Source organism: Kwoniella dejecticola, chromosome 3, assembly GCF_000512565.2.
Source record: "Kwoniella dejecticola CBS 10117 chromosome 3, complete sequence".
Classification (NCBI taxonomy): Eukaryota; Fungi; Basidiomycota; class Tremellomycetes; order Tremellales; family Cryptococcaceae; genus Kwoniella; species Kwoniella dejecticola.
Genome location: NC_089303.1, coordinates 261,830 through 281,242, shown reverse-complemented (window position 1 = coordinate 281,242; position 19,413 = coordinate 261,830). Strand labels below are relative to the sequence as shown.

Here is a 19,413-nt window from a genome sequence, read left to right as displayed (position 1 = left end):
CCATTCTGTTGATTCTGTTCGGACCCATCTTTACCGACCCCATACCCTTGTGACGTAATCAAAAGCGCGCGGTAAACATTTACACGTGGTATCTCATTTTGATTTCTCGCGTGGTCACCATTACTCTACGCTCGGTCATTAGCGGGATGGACGGATGGTCGCCTGGTGAGAGCGTCATCAACCACAGTGACAACAGATACATTCCTATATCTCATACTGCCTTGCATAAGTGACTGATGGCGCCCTCGTGCTAGAAGGTCAAGGACACTCAGCTCGCGATGTCCCGCAACAACGCCGGACCTCCTTCATCGCGGTTCAAGATCTCCGCACCCCAGCCGTACATCCCTAACGACCTGCGATCAGCTTACACTTCCGACAATGGTCCCTACCCATCTTTTTCGCAAGCACCACCTGCCCCACAATCTCATTCCCAACCTCAAGCTTTCTCACCTCCTGATCGGTATGGCCACTTAGGTCCGCCTCAACGGCAGAATGGCGGACCAAGTAATCGACCTATGCCTACTTCAAGCGGACCTCCGGCGAGTCCAGCTCGACCGGCTAGATCCCGTATGAGAGAGGCACCTCAACCACCATCTTTGCCCTCGGGACCAGCACCTGTACCTTCTCGTCGGCAGGACCTACGTCCCATCCAAACCAGTCAACAACCAGGATTCGATAGGCGTCCATCAGGCTCGTCGGACGTAATGAACCATTCGCCCATCTCGCCAATCTCACCACAACATACCTTGCCCGGCGGAGGGGGAAATGCACTGTTCTCCGACCCATTCGCAGCTGATCGAACACAGCGTGCAGATCTAAGAGCACAGACTTCCGCAGCTGCTCAGCAGGCGAATCAGCCTTTCTCAACCGGTGGTCCAGGTACAGACAAATTACGGAATGTCGTGGGGGCATTCATGAGTGCGTCTCGACAGCGAGGAGACCAAGATTCGTCTCAGCCACCACCCACAGCAAGAAGGCCCAATAGATCAGAAGCGAGGAATAAGGCTAGAACCGAAGAAGTATGGGAAGTTGGAGAGAGCGGTAATGGTGGGAAATTCAGTGATATTGATGATGTTTTACGGAATATCAAGAAGGATTGGCCATTCGTGATGGAATCCGATTTTTCACCTTCAACTTTAGCTCTATCGCTTCTATCACAGGGATCATCCTCTTCACTTGGACCCCACCCGGGCTTATCTTCTTTCTTGCGCCTACATGAAAATCTAAGTTCGGCATTGCAAGCTGCTGTCCAAGCTCATTTCCAGTCCTTCGCTGCTTCGTTACCGCAACACGCCACATTCATAGCTACCCTCGGCAAAGCGCAGGAACAGGTCAAGAAGTCGAAAGAAGCTCTGAGGGAGGCGCGAGATGGATTTGCGGGGAAAGGAAAGTCTGAGTTATCTGGTATAAGAGCAAGAGAGAGAATGGTACGGGATATGTTGAAAATACTGGATACTATGTAAGCATCGGTCTTTTAGCTTTCATTCCATTTGCTTGGTGCACGCTGATACACGAATTTGCTCTCCGCAGCGATCACTTGAAGCAGATTCCAGATCAGCTGGAGTCGCTCATAGGAGACAAGAGATTCCTTCAAGCGGCATTGATACTGGTCAGATCCCTGAAGACGATAAATAGATCCGAATTGGCGGAGATAGGTGCTTTGTCAGATCTTAGAGCTTACTTTGTATCCCAAGAAACGGTATGTCCTCATGACCACGCCTCAGTTTCGCAAAGTGACGGTCCACCGCTGATGTGTTCTGATCGTTTCGCAGACATTGACGGAGATTCTGGTGGAAGAACTGCATAATCACGTCTACCTGAAGACGTATTACAGTGATTCCAGGTGGAAAGCTTATGTGCCGGGACAACAGACCCGTAAGCCATCACTCGTATTAGCTTGACGCTCCATATGGTCGGCTGACAGCAATGAATTAGTACCTATCATTGAGCCCCAGAGCCAAGATTTACCAGCCCTTCCTCCCACTTCCGAGATTAGTCTCGTCACTGCGTCAGCCACCAATGGTGACCTTGCTCCGATAGCTGGCCCAGGTCCCTCATCCAGATTCTCAAGATACCTTAATCAACTGGCTGCTAAGCCAAGTCATGACCCTCTCCTAGAATTCGTAGAATCAGACCTGAATTCTGCGCCTGATATACCAAACATATCGCATCAACGCAGCGGCTCCAACACTATCGGTCAAGCTGGTTCGCATGGATCTTTGTCATCCTTACTGGGAGGAGCTCATGGATCTGCGGATCCAGGAAATCCAGAAGCTGATTCTTACGCTTATATGGAGACGCTGTTAGAGGCATTAGCAGCTATGGGTAAACTTGGGTCAGCATTGGAGATGATCTCGCAGAGAGTGCCGGGAGAAATACATGCTTTGGTAGAGACCACCCTGGACGAGGTGGAAGAAAGGTAATTCCGAACCAACCCGCTTTTTTAGATTCTCCAGGTCCTTGAGCTTATGACGTTTCTGTTGCAGGTCCGAAGCAAGACGAGAAGAAGTAGATAATTCCCTTCGACGGCCAACGTCTTTCCTTGGTCCCTCATCCGATTCTAGCAGACCTGATTCTAGCTTGAAAAGGCGATCGCTGTTTGCACCAGGCGAGACTCATCGGATAGAGATTTCGCTTGGAGCTACAGGTCCGCCACAACATGCTGCGATACTAAGAGATCTCTTTTGGACCTTGTATTCGAAATTAGCAGCCGTGCTTGAAGGTCACAGGGTCGTGTACGAGGTTGCTAGATGGATATCATCGGTAAGTCTACTAAATTACCGGATATACGCTTCAACCCGTGTCGCATTGGAAGCTTATCGTGAGACTTGCACGTAGAGACGAGACTTCAAGGATTCTTCCCTTCGAAATGCGTCTACGTCGCTTACCATACCGGTTCTAGAGGTCTGGCGACCTGTGCAACAGGAGGTTCGAACCCTTCTGCGGACGTATCTTACGGATGATAGTCAGGGTTCTACGCTCGACCGACACCCTATACCGACCATCAATGAAGTCCTGAGAGATGGCAAATGGGCTCGAGACAAGCAAAAGGTCAGCCTTTTTTGCCACTTCAAGCGAGATTACCTTACCTGATAGGGCTGACTGAGTGACCTTCAGCAAATGTTCAAATTTGCCGACACGGATACTCGGGCCGTTCAGAACGAGATCAAACCGATAGACGATCAGCTTCAACAAGCACTTCGAGTATCTGTACCCGGTCTAGTCTCCATGCAAGTTGCAGGAGAGAATACTTTGACGGTAATGACAGATTCGGATGATCGATATTCGACAGCTGGCAAACACCGGACATTGATCCCACCTAACGCTTTCAACGTCACAACCTTGTTCCAACCCACCATCTCCCTGATCCAACGAGCGACCTTTATCGTGCCTCCCGGATTCGAGGATGCCACTGGAGCTTTTTCGACGGTGCTGGAAGATTTCGTGGTGAAAGTGTTCTTGCCTCAATTGGATGAAAAGGTCACGGCTTCCTTCCAGCAAGCTGTCGGTGGTTACGACGCGTATCAGGTAGATAGGAATGCTGGAAAAGAATTTGTCATTCCTCCTCTCAAGGTATGTCCAGCTGGAATACGCGAGGTGAGGGCATCTAGCTGATGCAGCAGTAAATCATCTAGTCGAGTGTCAGGGTAATGGCCCTTATACATAGCTTGTGTATGATGCTTCAGACGACACCGTTCCATCGAGAAAATTATAGTCGGTTGATTGTTGGAGTTATCGTGCAATATTATCAACAATGCAGCTCAAGGTTCAAAGGTCTGTCAGATCCTTCAGCAGCGTGACTGATATATGCGCCATGCTGATATGGTTGTGACATGCTTGTAGAGCTTGCTTCCTTACCAGCGACGATCGACGAGCCAAACGCGCCACTCGCTTTGCCTGCTGTCTGGGCTCAGAGGGAAGACGTCATTAGGATCTTGACTGAAGTCCGAGCTGTACCCGTGAGTCTGACGGTTCCGCATCGGAATGGGAAACGGACACAGCTGACAAAGGGGAAACTAACTCAGGATATGGATCGAGCGGGATTGATTGCTGTGGAGCAGAAAGAGATCAAGCTTGAGCTAGATCTCTTAGGCGATCAAGGACTGGTGGAGAAAAATTTGATCAATTCCATGAGGAAATTGGAGGCTTTGGGCAATTTGTCGCAGAGTTTGGTGAGCACCCCTCTACCCCTCTCATTTTGCCTCTTCCCTTTTCTCATCGTACACTCATTTCTGAGCTGACCTTGGAAATGCGTAATTAGCGATGGTTCATCGACTCTTTACTCGACCTGCAAAGTGTCGCAGAAGAACCGCTTTCGCCAGACAACGAGCATCCGCCAACAGATTTCATGTCAGCTCCTGCCCCAGCTCCGGTACCCGTGCTAGGTAATGATGTCCCCAGACTCCCGCTGACTCAGGCAATGGCTCAGTAAGTTTTTTCAATTTATATGCATGCAGTCCAAACGCTCTGGCGGACACATAGCTGATGAGCTTGGCCAGGCGTTACGAAGCGATCATCCAGACATACGAACAGCTCGCCGAAATGGTGCTCAATACCATCAGATTGGAGATCCGATGTCGAGTCATATGCAATCTCGGAGCATCACTACGCAAGGGAGATTTCAGATTAGAGAGCGAGGCTCTTGAGCCTGATTCAGATGTCTTGGATCTGAACTCGACTCTCATGGAGATTGAAGAGATTGCTGAGCGGACTATACTTGGAGAAGATCATTCGTGAGTCTCTCCCCCTGATGCTGATGCATGGACCATCTCAAAAGTCCCGCGTCACTGTTGTCAACTAGCGTAAAAATAGCTCATTCGCTTACTGATTTTGCTTCGCAACGCAGATTCGTCTTCCGTGGGTTGGGTCAATTGGTCGATCAGGTGTTCATCACTTCCTCTAAGAATATCAAGATGGTCAACCCCGCTGGAGTCAGGAAGATCAAGAGGGATATCTTGGCTTTACAGCAGACTTTGAGAGGTATAGCTCCGGCTGCTAAAGAGGGACAATTAGGACGAGCGATGGAATATTGGGATCTGTATGAGAAGGGGCCAAAGGTGAGTCTGCTCTGCGTCTATGTTCTTGCAAATGGCGTGTAATCCTTGTGGGAATTACAAATAAAACTAATTTCTTGACTTGCTGACATTCCTTGTCATTGCTCCTCTTTGCGTGATAGGAAATGCTTGAAGAGCTTAAAAACGCAGTACCGAAACCCCATTTCGCATTTGACGACTACAATACGATGCTCAACCTGCAATGTAAAGCAGAGCAAGATGAGGCTCCGTCAAGCGAGCTGAATACGTATTTGATCGATTTACATGCTTTGTCTATGAGTATCGAAGGGTGGGAGATCGGGGAATCTTAGGTAGAGACAGGTCAGATTCTGTACTTCACCTTGTCATCGGGGAATCAATAAGAATAAGCAGTGTGATGGATGATTGCTCGTCTAGATCTAGACTCATCTTATGACTACGAGTAGTTGATATGACTTGTATGTCCATGGACAGGGTAACAGGATGCATTTAGTCCTCCAATGCCTTGTGGGCGTGAAGGCAAATTGATTTATTGCTTCGTTGGTTGCTGCTTGCTGCTCGACCAAGAGTGGAAATTGCTTAGAGACGGGACGCAGTCGTCTCGGACAACTTGACGACGGGCTGTTCGGTTGTTGAGTAGATCGACAAGTGGCCTTCCCGAGTCATCTAGTCGTTCAGGTTGAAACAACCATGTCGCACTGTACCCTGATGGGACGCTAAAAGGACTGAAGCTTCAATCAGGTTATAATAGGACGATATCCTTTCTCACTAGTCTTTTGCAGATGCACGACGAGGACGAAGATCATTGACTGACCTTTCTTGACAGTGATATCACTGATGAGCTGAAGACAATGACCGACATGTCAAATTTCGCTTGAAGTCTAATGTGATTTAGATTATACGCCATACTTGAATACTTGCGTGCTTGCAAGACGGTTTATCGACCAGTCTTATCGACGAGCCTAGATGGCATAGTGGATTACATGTACCAGTAGACATAATTCAAGGAAGATGATCGATTCACTCAATCAACCGGTTTACACAAACGACAATTCGACACTCGTTTCTTCTTCTTCGTCTTCTAGTTCTTCTTCACAGGATGCTGGACCTTCGTTGGTGAGTCAACCTTGATGCTTCGGCTCATAATTGTCCACATATCGAGTCACATCGGATCGTTATCCTACTGCATGATGTCTGAAAACAAACTCTTCCGGATTCAGGTCAGATATTTGGAAGAACTTAGGCTGATAGACTTGTTCACCCACCAACGCTCACCCGCCAATGCCCACCCACCTCCCTAGATCGAAATCATCCTTGCCGATACGCCTTTTCTGGCATTAGGTTTCCTCGGCTTGACACTCATCACTTTTTATTCGACTTTCAATCGGTCCAGCAATTGCATCATTCTTGTGAGTCATCAGACAGATCTCGATCAGATCACTTTACCCTACTCTCCTCCATCCCGATGGTGATAGAAAGCATGGGCCCTTCTTCTTGTTGTTATCGGAGCAGGCTTATTGATAAGCTCTGATTGTCAATACAATCGCATGTATCTGACTTTGCTTTTGCGTTTGCAGCTCCAGACTTCAGCCCTAACGGCATGTTTCGCCTCGCTCTTCAACCTCGTGGGGATGTTTTACCATTCGGACCAAGTGGCAGCTTTCACATTCCAGTCCATCCAGGAGGCCGGCTTAAAGAGTTTTATTTTGACGATGTTGACTGTCAAGCAGATCCTGTTGGCTACTTCGAGCGGTACAAGATTATTGTGAGTATTTGCAGAGCTATAAATACTGAACTCCCACCCCACTCAAGCTTATGTTGTATGTTGTACAAGTGAGGTGCTCAAAAGCTTATACTTCTGTGTGGGGTTGGAATGTAGGTATTTCCATTTCTCCCTGGAAGATAATCGAAAAGCAAGAGCAGATACCAATACGAAGATATCAGTATCGAATAGCAGCCTCGACTTGCCTCATAATCCTAGGAACGCTGACGGCCACGGGTACGACCACGACCACGACCACGACAATGAGAAACGACCGAGATCATTCACGACTAATCTGATTGAGAATCATCAGATACCCTGCGATCAATTCGAAAATACGGATTCTGGAAAGATGGTCGGGCGGTTGACCAGATGGGCAATCTTAGTTGTTGTATTCTGTGTTTTCGCCCTTGAGGTGAGTCAAGTCTGGCAAATACCTCATTCTGTTCTGCAAACTTGTAGTCCGGGTGAAACGCCGGCGGAGTTGCAGTGCTGCAGCGATTCGAAAAATCACTGATATTGTGATTGGCGAATCTGATAGTTGACCTGGAGGATCGGCTTCTTATTCGATTTCATGCAAGCGAAAGCGGATGTCAAACTCTTTAGGCATGTGAACCTTACCGAGTCAGTCCATACTACCATACTGTACAACACCTTCTGCGCAGGATCTTCGATCCCACTTATTGAAAGACGGTCAAGTTGCTGACTTCTGTATCATTCCAATTTCATAGCTTTTCCCTCCAATTGATCCTATACCTCCTTTTCAGCTCTTGTCCAATCTACCACATCACCCAGACTTCCCCTCCATTCCGTATGAAAGTGGCGCGGCAATATGGTGGTCTATTAGGAGGCATCGTCCTCGGACTCGTAGTGGTTCTTGGCTCGTTAGCTTCGTTGGGATTCTCAGATACAGTCGTTGGACGTTTGTTCCAGGCTGTCCAGATCGTATGTGATCCTCCAGTCATGAACATACCGTATCATGTCACCGATCCGCCACATTCGCTCCCTTGCCTCTGATGTATTGACGCTGATGGACAGATATTTGTTGGCTTTTCTGACCCTGCGTTGGACAAAATGGTGTAGTACGTCTTGATCACCTCTCAAATGATCATGGATTTCAGCGACGCAGCTTCCACTTTCGATATCCCATCGCGTCGGCTGAGTACGACGAGCCCTGATCGACGTGATCATGCACAAAATCAGTTTGAAGGTGAGTCTGCTGCCGACATACAGTACAACAAGGAATAGATTCGCAGGCTCAGCGCATGCTCTCGTTTTGTTATGACACAGGCTTATCGACCCCGACAGCATCGACTTTCCGCGTCTCGCCTCCATCAATCAGTACCCCCTCTCCTCCGCCACTGGTCCCATCGAAACGCGTCTCTTTCCATCCAGCCACAGCGACGATGGCCAGGCGGTATTCTACCGGCTTAGCTCTGACAAGAAGAGACAAGTCCAACTCAATATCCAGACAATCTCGCGCTTCGGTGTCATCACGAATCAAAACTTGGGTCTTATCGGCGCACACGCACTCCCAATACCTTGGTGCAGACGATGTGGAGCAACGCCTGGATCTGACTTCTCGAGAAACTCATCAGCAATCACAGCACATTTACCAGCGCAGTTCGACTACGGAATCAGCTATGAGTACATATGAGACGCATCAAAATACGTTCGGTGGCAGGTTCACGCCGTCTCCGAGCCCGAGCCCGAATCCTTCGTTACCCTCGAAAGACGATCGATACAAGCTCAAAAGCAGTCCTGCTTCGCCTGAACCTGCACGTCGATCAAGTCAAACGATATTTAACAACCTCTCAAGGTATTCAAGGTATTCGCAGAATAGTTTCAATCACTTGGTAGGTATACGTCGAACGATCTCTTCGCCCGGTGCAAGACTGCTCGTTCTGGGCCAAGAAGCTGGTACACAGACGCAAGCAATGCCAAATCAAAGTAGAGGTACGGGGTTGAGCAGAGAAAGTAGGGGATCTGAGATGATGCATTCAACGGGAACTTCAAGACAATCAAGTGGGATATTAGATATTCCGCCGAATTTCCCTAGACCGCCTGAGAGGGTCGTAGGAAGCCCATCTGGTGGAAGGTTAGAGGTGGATGTGGATAATGAGGATATGCCATTGTCGTTACCTATCAGACCGTTCGCTCAGCAAAATCACACCACAGACGGTGAGATGGGAAACAAAGGGTATGGTCATGGGAGGATGAGATCTGATTTGACGCACATTAACGTGACGAGCTTCATCGAGGGTGAGTAACGCTACCTACCGGCTCCTCGGTCATGAGCTGAGAAGCTTGCGGACGCTGATCTGTGGATGTTCTGCATACGTGGATAGGCGATTCGAAACATGGCAGTACCTCTACCACCACAGCTACTGCTACAGCTATACAGCCTGCCACCTGGCTGAAAGAGACATCTAGAGATAGAAGGACATATCAATCTGATCTATCTGAAATACCTTCTGCATTATCATCGGAAGCGCCAACAGAGATGTATCTGCCCAATCCCAGACCTGGCTTCATGCAGCAACAAGGCGCGCATTCGCCGATGGGAACTGAGAGTCATAATGGAAGTGGGAGTGAAGAGTTGACTCCGACATATTCGACAATCGACGTCCATGAAGCGAGGATTACCAAAGCGATTACGGCTCGAGCGCAGAGCCATACGAGGAGTCAACCTTCTTCTTCTTCACTTCAAAGATCGTTGGATTTGGATCTTGCAGTCAACGAAAATGAAGGAACCAATTCGATACAGCCTCAATCACGACTGCAGTCGAAGATGCAGAGGGGCACGAAGACAAAGACGGATACGGGTACACGCAAGTCACGATCAAGCTCAGATTATCCGATGCCTGAATCGCCAACTCTCCCTTCTTCAGCAAGCAGCTTCGCGAGACCATATATAACCGTGATGCCGCAAGCGAAAATTATGAGGGCCAATACGACGGGATCGGAGAAGTATAGAAGTAGATACGGGATGGCGAATATGATTTGAAATGATTATCAATCTCCCTTCCCGTAATCTTGATGATTTAGTGTCAATGAATGATCTTGTGTGAAGAGAGAGTTGTCTGTGCTTCCTCGAGAGTGCTGTCATTGTGAAATTTGGTACTCGATATGTCCACACAGATACGGTTCGAAGGAAGATCGGAATAACGATCTCGATGACCATGCCAATGCCAATGCCAGTGCATGAAGTATGCTGCATTTGACTAGTGGCGATATATCAATATGCAAGGTATTTACGGGGACGCATTTTATCATCCTCAAAGTACGAGATTTCCATACCATCCGATGATATATGAATAGTGCCGAGTCCAATCCGACCAAAGCATATACCGCTATATCCTCTTACTCAACGAGTTCACCGTATCCTGCAACTCGTCCAACCTCTTCTCACGTTTCTCTATGAGCTTTTCCAGCCCATCAGCCGCCGCTAGTGGTTTTGCCAGTACTTGAGTTTGCAATGCGGCGTCGAAACGTGTCTACGAGCATCATATTCCAGTGGTCAATTTCAGCCCCAGTTCCAAGCTCAGTCAGGTCATGGATGTTTTTCCCTTCTTCCCCTCGTCTAATGCTCAAGGGTATCCCATAAATACAGCAACTCACCTCGAGATCACCTTTCATCATATGTGTTATCCTCTTCCAATCTCTCCAGAACTTCTTTTGCGCCTTGCCCCACAACCTCTGACCGAGTGCTAGGGAAGCTACGATACTCAGTATACCTAATCCTGCGGCGGTAGCTCCCGAGTTCAGACTGATAGGCGGCACATAGCTGATCCACGATAACGATACACCCAACAAAGACGTTGCGTAGGTGGTCAGCAAAGCTCGTTGAGCAGAGGAATGTAAGCGCGGTATAGATTGATTCAGGAGTTGATCTCGCCGTGTGGAGATGGGCGTTAAGAGCGACGTAGGCGACAGAGGAGGGATAGATAAGGATAACGTCGATAAGTGATTGAGAAGTAAAGGCGATGTGAAAGGGTGGGTGGTCGATGGTGTATGGGTAGGATGCGAAAGTCGCCGTATTGTATGATCGGATTTATGGTCTAGATGTAATTGCAGATTCGATAATTGGCCAGTTTCGAAGATAATCTGCCTTTCTAAGTCTTTCCCAAATTGGTTCGATAGATAGCTCGAAAGCTCAAATTGGATATCATCCACCCGTGTCCTTCCTATCAAGCCTAACCAGCTTAATCTTCCCAAGAATTTCTCTTCCAGCCCGCTCTTCACTCGATCCATATCGTACTCCACACTACCTTCTACCAAACCACCCTCTATACCTCTGCTGGCGACGCTGAGATGCTTGGCTTTCGATGCGCCTTGAGAAGCGCCTCGACGCAGTTCCGAGACGGTGTGTTGAGCGTCCTTTACGATATCTCGATCATGCGATATCACCTTCTCGATGTGCGAAAGGGCAAGAGCGGCATTTTGTCGAGCGGTGGATAGCTGAGGTTCAGGGAAGGATTGTAGGGAACTGAGAAGAGAAGATTGAAGTGGACCAATGTGAGACTCCAGAAACTGTCGTTGGAAAATTTCGAAAGCTTTTGTTTTCGATGTCGAGGTTGAGGGTCCATTATCTCCCAGACCCGCTGCTAAGGCATCAAGAGCGTCCAAAGCTTTCTCAGCTTTCACAAACGATATAGGAATGTTGGCGGGATTGAAGGTGACATCGTCTATCGGATCAACCTTTATGCGAGAGAGTTGATCGCGTAATTTGCTTTCGATAGCTGATTGAGAGGTATGAGGAGGCAGGTGTCCATTGATGACGAAATGTACTGATCCGCGAGAGAGAACAAGGGGAAGTATGGCTGACAATTGGGGAGTATCGATCAGCCGAATAGGATCCAAGACTAGCAGTAAGGAATCGGTTGAAAGAAGGGTCGAAATTGTATCTTCGGCCGTTTTTACTGCAATCGATAGCATCAGCTCTCATCTCCTTACCACTCTATGAAGGATCTGTCGCCCACTATTGACTTCTACAACGTCATAGCCTGTAGCTTGGAGCCACGAAGCGTTCAAGGACAAAGCTTCTGCTTCTCGTTGCGGCAACGGACCGTGACTACTCATTGATTTGACTCAGCATCTGAACGACTCGAAACTATTCCGCCGAGTCAGATGGAGACAACTTACCCAATCTGGAACACCTCGATGTTCGCACCTTCATGTCTACTCAACAAAGCTGCTCGACTCTCATCCGTGTCTGCCAGGGGATCTTGCAGTAGAGCAGATACCACATCTTTCGGTCCAGCGAGATCATCTCCGATGACTGCCGAGCACATAATGGATTATCAGCTGTCAGTCACTGCCGCGCAGAATCATGTCTGTTCCAGGAACATACCCGCTATTCGCCCTCTGCGTTCTGCTGTCAGGTCGTCTAAAGTATCTCGCAGTCTTCTCGACCACACATCATCGCCCCCTATCTGACTGTCTAGCATGTTCCGTATATCTTCTAACACAGGCGTGATATCCCCTGCACCCGGTACTGGCTTTATCGGCGGTGTGATAATTTCAGTCGGTATCGGTATTGGCTCGGGAGGCTTGATAGCAGTAGCTGTCGATGCATGTCGCTTCACAAGAAGGGTGCAAACGGTCGTATGGCTTAGGCGGGCACTTCGGAGGTTATTTTTCGATAAAGCCCCATATTTTGGCAGCTGGCGGCTCGGCTGACGAGCAAGACATCTGGGTGCAGAGCGTGCCAGTCTTGCTAGCGACATATTGGGTCGCTCTCTTCTTGTAGTCTGCTGAAGTAGCCAAGTTCGATGTCATATATCGGTTTTCATCGACAGTCATCTATGAAGGCCGAAAGTGACAATTGGGTTCGGTAGATGCGAAGGAAATCAACATGAAATGTAAATCATCCTCCCATTTAGTATAATGTCGACGCGTTCTCCAAGACGTCTATGCGCAAAAGCAAAAGCAACAAGCAACAAGCAACAAGCAACAAATCAGTCTTACAAACAGACATTTCTCTCCTTCTCTAGATCTCGATACAGCTCAGATAGTCTCACACTCGCACGCTCCCTAACGATCACTCACGCTCTCACGAAAATCACTCAAACCACCAAAAAAATCCACTTTCTTTCTCTGTCCGGTCCCATCAATCGACCATCATAAAACAGGTCCGAGCTCCGTTTCCTGGTTGAACAAGCAGGACCAGCATAAAATCATAACTTCCTTTCCTTTGCATTCGATCCATCTCTACTTCGCATCGCAAGCACTCCGAGGTGATTAAATCCTCAGCTTATCAGCAGTGTGCTTGCTCATCCTTTTCAATATCAGCACATTGATTGAAACGCTCTTCGGCATTACCAGTCCTTCATCTTCGTCAATACCCCTCCTTCGGACCGTTTAGCAAGCTAGATTTCCAGCTCATTTATACCGTTCTCCATCGCCATCCCTCAGCTTATCCTTTGAAACTCCTCCCGACCCATTTCGCGCCATTCAGCCTCAAACAGCATCATGACGGACCAAGGATACACATCATCCGGCTCGGGCAGTGGAAGGGTATCAGGCGGCGAAGGAGGAGACCGGAATTCGTAAGTATCGCTTTCCATATATATAATCCTCCCGGCCAAGGGATAACCCCTCTTTAAATGCTCTGGAGTAGCTGACAATGCGTACGTGCTGCAGTATCGTATTGAAAGTCGGGATGGTCGGCGATTCCCAGATAGGTAAAACGTCATTGATGGTCAAATACGTAGAAGGGAGTTTCGAGTGAGTGTTGCGCTCGTATATAGTCTCAGCTGTGGAGTCAGGCTCTACGATGCCTCAGCTGATCAGCACCTCGCGACTATCAGCGAGGATTACATACAAACGCTAGGAGTGAATTTTATGGAGAAGGCTATAACAATACGAAATACAGAGATAACATTTTCGGTAAGTCCACTTCACGCAATGAGCTGTCATTTCATTGATCAGTTCCAGCTGATGAAACTTGATCTAATTGCTTTGCGATGCCTAGATATGGGATTTAGGTGGTCAACGAGAATTTGTTTCGATGTTACCGCTAGTATCGAATGACGCAGTCGCGATATTATTCATGTTTGACCTAACGAGGAAAGCGACTTTGAATAGTGTGAAGGAGTGGTATAGACAAGCAAGGGGTTTCAATAAGGTGAGTTCTGATATGATATGACATTCTCACTCGTATCGAGAGTTGTGACCACATGAGAAATACTCTCACATGGGTCTCCTCTGGCATATGCACGAAATGGTTGACCTGGCCTTACTGACTTTGTCTATTGTTATCGTCACGATAGACCGCCATACCGGTCCTGATAGGGACGAAATACGACCAATTCGCTTCATTCCCCCGAGAAGAGCAAGAAGAAATCACGAAGCAGGCTAAGCGATTCTCCAAAGCTATGCATGCTCCTCTGGTGAGTCATCAGCGTACTCAGCAGGATAGGCCCCACAGAGGATCCGGAATGATCTGCATGAGCTGATTATCATGTACAACAGATCTTCTGCTCGACATCACATTCCATAAACGTCCAGAAGATTTTCAAAATCGTCTTAGCCAAAGCGTTCGATCTGAAGGTGAGTGATCTGAACGAACCTTCTCTTTGACATGATTGTGCCGACACGTTCTGATGATTGAAACAATGTGCTACCTAGTGTGTCATACCGGAGATCGACGAAGTGGGCGAACCGATCTTACTATACGTCGACGTGTGATCAGCAACTTCAAGTACCATCCAGGTACGTCAGAAAAGCTGAAGATCGCTAAGATCGGAGAGATATGATAGAAAGGAAAAGGTCGAGACGATAGAAAAAACAGGGCAAAGAGCGATTCTCCACATTGGTACCTCAAATCAGTTGACAGCCATTCAATATACATCATATCCTCGTGCTTCATGATCATACCTAATTCTCAGATATACCTCGCATCGTTCGTTTTCCCGGTTTTTGTTCTTGGTTACTCTGGTACTGCTCTTGCTCTGTTTTGTACTGTTCATCCACCCCTCATTCAGAACATACCAACAATCCTACAAATTTATACTTCTCAGTTGATATCATACTTTCGTTCCTTTCTCTCTTGGTCTTCATCCATCATTTCATCAGATGTACATTACATTACAGTACAGTATTGTACAGGATCATAAACCACTCGACCTTTCAGTCCATTGCCTATCCAACTCAATATTCCGGGGAAGGGGGAGATTTAGAAGGCCGAAACGAAACACTCGTACAAGTCAAATGCATATATATATAATGTCAAAACAGATGCACATGCACAGCTCAGAAGCTGTATGCTGAGATATGAACAGATTTTCCATGTACCACTAACCACTGTGTTCCTATACAACGTTTTGGGGATCATCTATATATAACTTATGTTATTCATGTTATTAGGTTTCATTAGATTTCGTATTGTGTCGTACGAGTAGACGTCAATAATGTCGTTCTTGTCGTTCGTTGCCTCATTCCATCGTCGCCTGGTCCACTTCTCCTCATATGCTGAGGTTACCTTCTTCGCAATACAATTATCCCAACATCGATCTCCAGTGCGTCCAATGCCCCCAATTCACATTTCTCGACTAGTACTTTGAACTAAACACAAATTCGGATTCGAACAAGATCAGCATGCTTTCTCTACAGCACAGTGATTACAGTACAAGGGTTGAGGTCAAGGGTCAAGCGTCAATGGGCAACGGGCGATTGCGTAGGAAAGACGGTGTAAGGACGTAACGACGTGACGACAGCGAGACTCACAAGTTCTTGAACAGTCGTCTCGCACTGACTGATATCCATCCTCCCCCTCTCTCTTAACACTTTCTTCAGATGACTCTCATATACTGATCTGACGTACATCGAGATACGCTTGGCATATCCATTTCGATCGATTTTACCTTTCCGATAATCGATCCATGCCGGATGGGTCAATCTGAAGATCTTCACTCCTGATTCTTCCCATTCTTTCCTCTCTTCAGGTGAATATTCGTTCTCATGCAATCCTGAAGCCCGACTTTCAGTCGAAGAAGTTCGAAGCATCTCTTCTGAACTTTGCCCGACGGCGGATGGTTGAATGAGGGTTTCCCACTCGTTGTAATTCTTTGACAGTGTAGATTGTATAGATTCCAACGTCCTAGGCCAATAGGGTACATCTACCAAAAGAGGTGCGACTTGAGTTTTGATCTCGCCTAAACTGACTAGTCGTTGGATCGCAGGTGACAGAGCATGGGACATCGCTTGCCATATGTCCGGTCGGTATTTTCGGGTCTTGCCGCTGGACGTCATGGGTGGAGAAGGTAGTGGAGGACCAGGTACGAATGGACTATTATTGATTTCGGTCATTGGAGTGATATTTGTGGCCGCAACAATGTTGCCATCGGCCATACTGTCGTCTACCGATGTTCGAGGAGAGGTAGGTAGACTCATCGAATAATTACCAGGTGATCCTTTAGGTGGACGAGATTTCATGCCGGTACCAGTAATACCTTCTGCATTTGGTGTCCGCCGGCCTTGAGATCGATCACGCTCAGCCGTAAGTGTCGGAGCGGTCCTTACTGCAAACGAGAACGCTAGTATACCACCAGATTTGACCTCCTTGGCGCGAACTTTGAGCCATGCACTGAGATCTTTTTCGGACCGTTGTTCTCGCTCTTCGGCCTGAGAGGTGAACATGTGTAAAGGTTTGGGTTGGATCGCACCGTGAAGCTTACTTAGCTCATTCGTACATAGCGCAACGTCGATCGAGTTTGGCGGTAAAGAAGGATCGATGAATCCGGAGAAGCTGAACGAGGTCAAGATCATTGGTGAGGGGATCGATCTTATCTTGCGATAGGATTGAGGATGATTGCTTAGATTGGCTTGCAGTAGCCGAGTGTCGAAATCGATATCGCATTGATGAGTGACCGATAATACCTTTTTTGGCTGTCCTGGACGGGCTGATCGAAGTGCTAGGGTCTTGACGGTCTCTGCTAGCACAGGATTGGGTGTCTCCTTGTGGCATCCATATCTGGAGATACAGTACATCATCAGCTACAACTCCGATCGGAAAGCTAGTCAGCAGTAAAAAGACTCACTCTACCACCTGAAGATGTTCTTTGTCCTCAACGCCTTTAATCCAATCTCGTACAACATCGCCGAATACCTTATTTAAGGGCACATCGAAACTCCACTCAGCTTCACTGAGCACTTCCTCTTTCCTCTTGATCTCTTTGACCATCTCGCTTTGTTCAGGCTGTAGGCGTTGTTTGAGTGCCGCAGCGAGATCTTCGCCCAGATACGATGTCAGTTCTGACGCATCACCAACAATTTGACCTATCGAGCCTACTTTCTCCCCTAGATCCAACCTTCTAGCTGAGCTGAAGGAGGAAAACCGGCTTGAAACGGGCGGTAAGCCTATTCCGTGATTTGCGACGGGCAGATGCTGTGGAGAAGCGACCACCGGCGAGATCGTATCATGACTCTTCTCCTGATGCGCGAAGTGGTGAGTGCCGAGAGCGTCGGCTGATATGGCGGAATCCGCAGAGGCATCACTCAAATCTCTATCGCGCTGAGCTAGAAGAGGTACGGCAGGAGCAGATGAGGATCGGGGTAGGTCGAACGGTAGTTCAGGTTCGATGCCGTGAGCTAGTATAGCATTCGATGTCATATGGATGCCAAGTCCTGATTTTAAATAGTTGGCGAAGAAGTCACCTTCTAGTGGCGGGTCGCGAAGATGATCTACAGGAGGTAGAGGCGGGGTGCTCTGTAGTAATTTCCGATCGAATGCTAGCGGTTTAGCAAATGAATTACCGAAAACCGGTGTGACGGGCCCAGGCCCTTGAAAAGAGGTTCTGGTGCGGCTCCGCCGAGTCTGGATGTTCGGACGGGTAGCAGAAGGTGTGAGTTCTTCTTCCATCTCTATATCCTCGTCATCCGCGGCTTTCCTCTTGATTGGCTTTGTGGTAATTCTGCGCAAGTCGCTGACACTTGCTCGGCCAATGACAGTATCCAGAAGGTGATAAGGGACTTCGGCAGCGGTGCAATCGGGCGAGCAGCGCAGATTCGAATCGTGAGACCCGGATGTAGCTCGTTGTCTCAATTTCCACTGGGATCGATGACCTTGGGATGCGTATCGACGTAGTGTGGATGGACCAGCGTGATCGTAAGGAGGCGAATGCGGTGCTACAAAATGATTGGGAAAGTGTGATTGGGAAGGAGTCGACGAAGCTGAAAAGGCTCCTTGACCTCCAGCTGCTGCCGCAAATGGCGGGAAGCGGTGGGAGGACGACGCATAAGATGAGACGTGGTTATGAGAATGAGGTCCGCCAACCGGAAAGTGACTGACTGATGGTACTGATCCGGAATTAAAGGGTGAGGAGGGCCGTTGGTGATGCAGGGGAGAATGAGGTTGAACCATCTCTACGAAGGGAGTCAGGTTCGAAGTCGACGTCGGAGGTGTGTACTGATGATTATTGGGAAAGCAGGTTTTGGGTCGCAGGAAATGAGCAGTTTCTGACCGTGATCGCTGATGACCTAATCCAGCGTATGGCGAAGGGGATCGTCCGAGAGGAGAAGTCGCTGCGAAAGCTGAGGCTGCCTTGGGGTCTGGAACGGGTGGAATATCACCTGAGAATGTTATCGTCGGTGAGGTGGGAGAACAGAGTAATTCGGGTGAACCAAATGATGATGGAGGTGATGCCATTCTGAAGGGCACAACAGGGCAGGAATGTCTAGAAAAATTGATAACAACGCTAAATGTCAATATTAAGCTTTGATGTTCATCATCTGATTGATATGGGAAAAAGAAAGAGGAAAAACAGTCGACATGCACAGGCCAAGCGCTTGTACAGGGATAAAGGACAGTCTAGGCTGGAATAATGCAAAGGTAAATCTAAGGAAAGGGGCGAAAAAGGCGATCAGAAGGTCTGGATTATGGATTGAATCTGACAATCAAATGAGAATGAAAAGGGTGACACGGGGAGGGGTCAACTTTTCGATGATGTTTCGAGTAAGGCGAACAATTCCAAATGACCCTTTGTCCGAATCCTTGATAATGTGCCGAGGGGTTTCAAAACATGCAGGATGCAGCATAGACACTCATAGGTTGATTGAACTCACCTTGAACTTTCAGATGACAGACCGGTTATTGACCGATGATTGAGGAAATCAGGAAGAAATCTTCTTGTCCTGACTACTTCACTTTGATTCGATCAGAATCACCCCTCCATTCCGTTGCGCCTGCCTCTAGTCTCTAGTCATACGAAATCGCCTGCGATGAATTGCGATTGCTGTAATCCCGCTCAATGAGAATTGGTGAGGGTGAGATTGAGTTCGCGGAATTTGGCGATAAAAGGATGTGTAGGTTGATGATAGAACGACTGTGTGAAGCTCAGTCTCCTTTGATAGACCAATGAGAAAAAGCTATCCTGATTCGGAGATATCCCAAGTCCAAGGGCTCCTTAGCGTGTTCTAAAGCGTGTTTGGAATGAAAGGAAAGCCTAATGATCGAGACCTTTGTATTCGGCTTCGGCTTGATGGCGACTAAGATTACTCGGATGGCCAATGAGGCGTTGAAAATCTGGTCGTCCATTGAGTGAGCTTAGCACAAAGCTCGCAGCTGAGATCTAGAGGCTCACAGGGCAGAATGAGCACTCACCACTTTGTAAATGC

At 47.9% G+C, this 19,413-nt stretch overlaps 5 protein-coding genes across 5 annotated transcripts; 3 read left to right on the top strand and 2 right to left on the bottom strand.

The window, feature by feature from the left end:
- Positions 1-278: 278 nt before the first annotated feature.
- I303_102497 (uncharacterized protein) lies at positions 279-5,365 on the top strand (the record flags this gene model as incomplete). Its single annotated transcript, XM_018405851.1, has 14 exons — positions 279-1,459; positions 1,531-1,699; positions 1,773-1,875; positions 1,936-2,419; positions 2,487-2,763; positions 2,839-3,051; positions 3,118-3,573; positions 3,636-3,774; positions 3,844-3,959; positions 4,026-4,172; positions 4,262-4,428; positions 4,500-4,733; positions 4,847-5,057; positions 5,177-5,365. The coding sequence occupies 14 exons, from the start codon at positions 279-281 to the stop codon at positions 5,363-5,365; spliced, it is 4,086 nt and encodes a 1,361-aa protein (XP_018264345.1).
- A 679-nt stretch (positions 5,366-6,044) lies between these two features.
- I303_102496 (uncharacterized protein) lies at positions 6,045-9,802 on the top strand (the record flags this gene model as incomplete). The annotated part of the gene is made up of 9 exons (XM_018405850.1): positions 6,045-6,149; positions 6,335-6,442; positions 6,611-6,798; positions 6,913-7,210; positions 7,337-7,419; positions 7,527-7,740; positions 7,879-8,005; positions 8,086-9,057; positions 9,144-9,802. The coding sequence occupies 9 exons, from the start codon at positions 6,045-6,047 to the stop codon at positions 9,800-9,802; spliced, it is 2,754 nt and encodes a 917-aa protein (XP_018264344.1).
- A 346-nt stretch (positions 9,803-10,148) lies between these two features.
- On the bottom strand, positions 10,149-12,524 carry I303_102495 (uncharacterized protein; the record flags this gene model as incomplete). The annotated part of the gene is made up of 5 exons (XM_018405849.1): positions 10,149-10,292; positions 10,417-11,717; positions 11,778-11,869; positions 11,941-12,076; positions 12,149-12,524. 5 exons carry the CDS (start codon positions 12,522-12,524, stop codon positions 10,149-10,151), a joined length of 2,049 nt encoding a protein of 682 aa, XP_018264343.1.
- Positions 12,525-13,269: 745 nt separating this feature from the next.
- On the top strand, positions 13,270-14,487 carry I303_102494 (septum-promoting GTP-binding protein 1; the record flags this gene model as incomplete). Its single annotated transcript, XM_018405848.1, has 7 exons — positions 13,270-13,346; positions 13,441-13,524; positions 13,608-13,686; positions 13,772-13,924; positions 14,070-14,189; positions 14,272-14,349; positions 14,428-14,487. The coding sequence occupies 7 exons, from the start codon at positions 13,270-13,272 to the stop codon at positions 14,485-14,487; spliced, it is 651 nt and encodes a 216-aa protein (XP_018264342.1).
- A 789-nt stretch (positions 14,488-15,276) lies between these two features.
- I303_102493 (uncharacterized protein) lies at positions 15,277-18,445 on the bottom strand (the record flags this gene model as incomplete). Its single annotated transcript, XM_018405847.2, has 3 exons — positions 15,277-15,363; positions 15,526-16,771; positions 16,839-18,445. 3 exons carry the CDS (start codon positions 18,443-18,445, stop codon positions 15,277-15,279), a joined length of 2,940 nt encoding a protein of 979 aa, XP_018264341.2.
- Between the last annotated feature and the right edge of the window lie 968 nt (positions 18,446-19,413).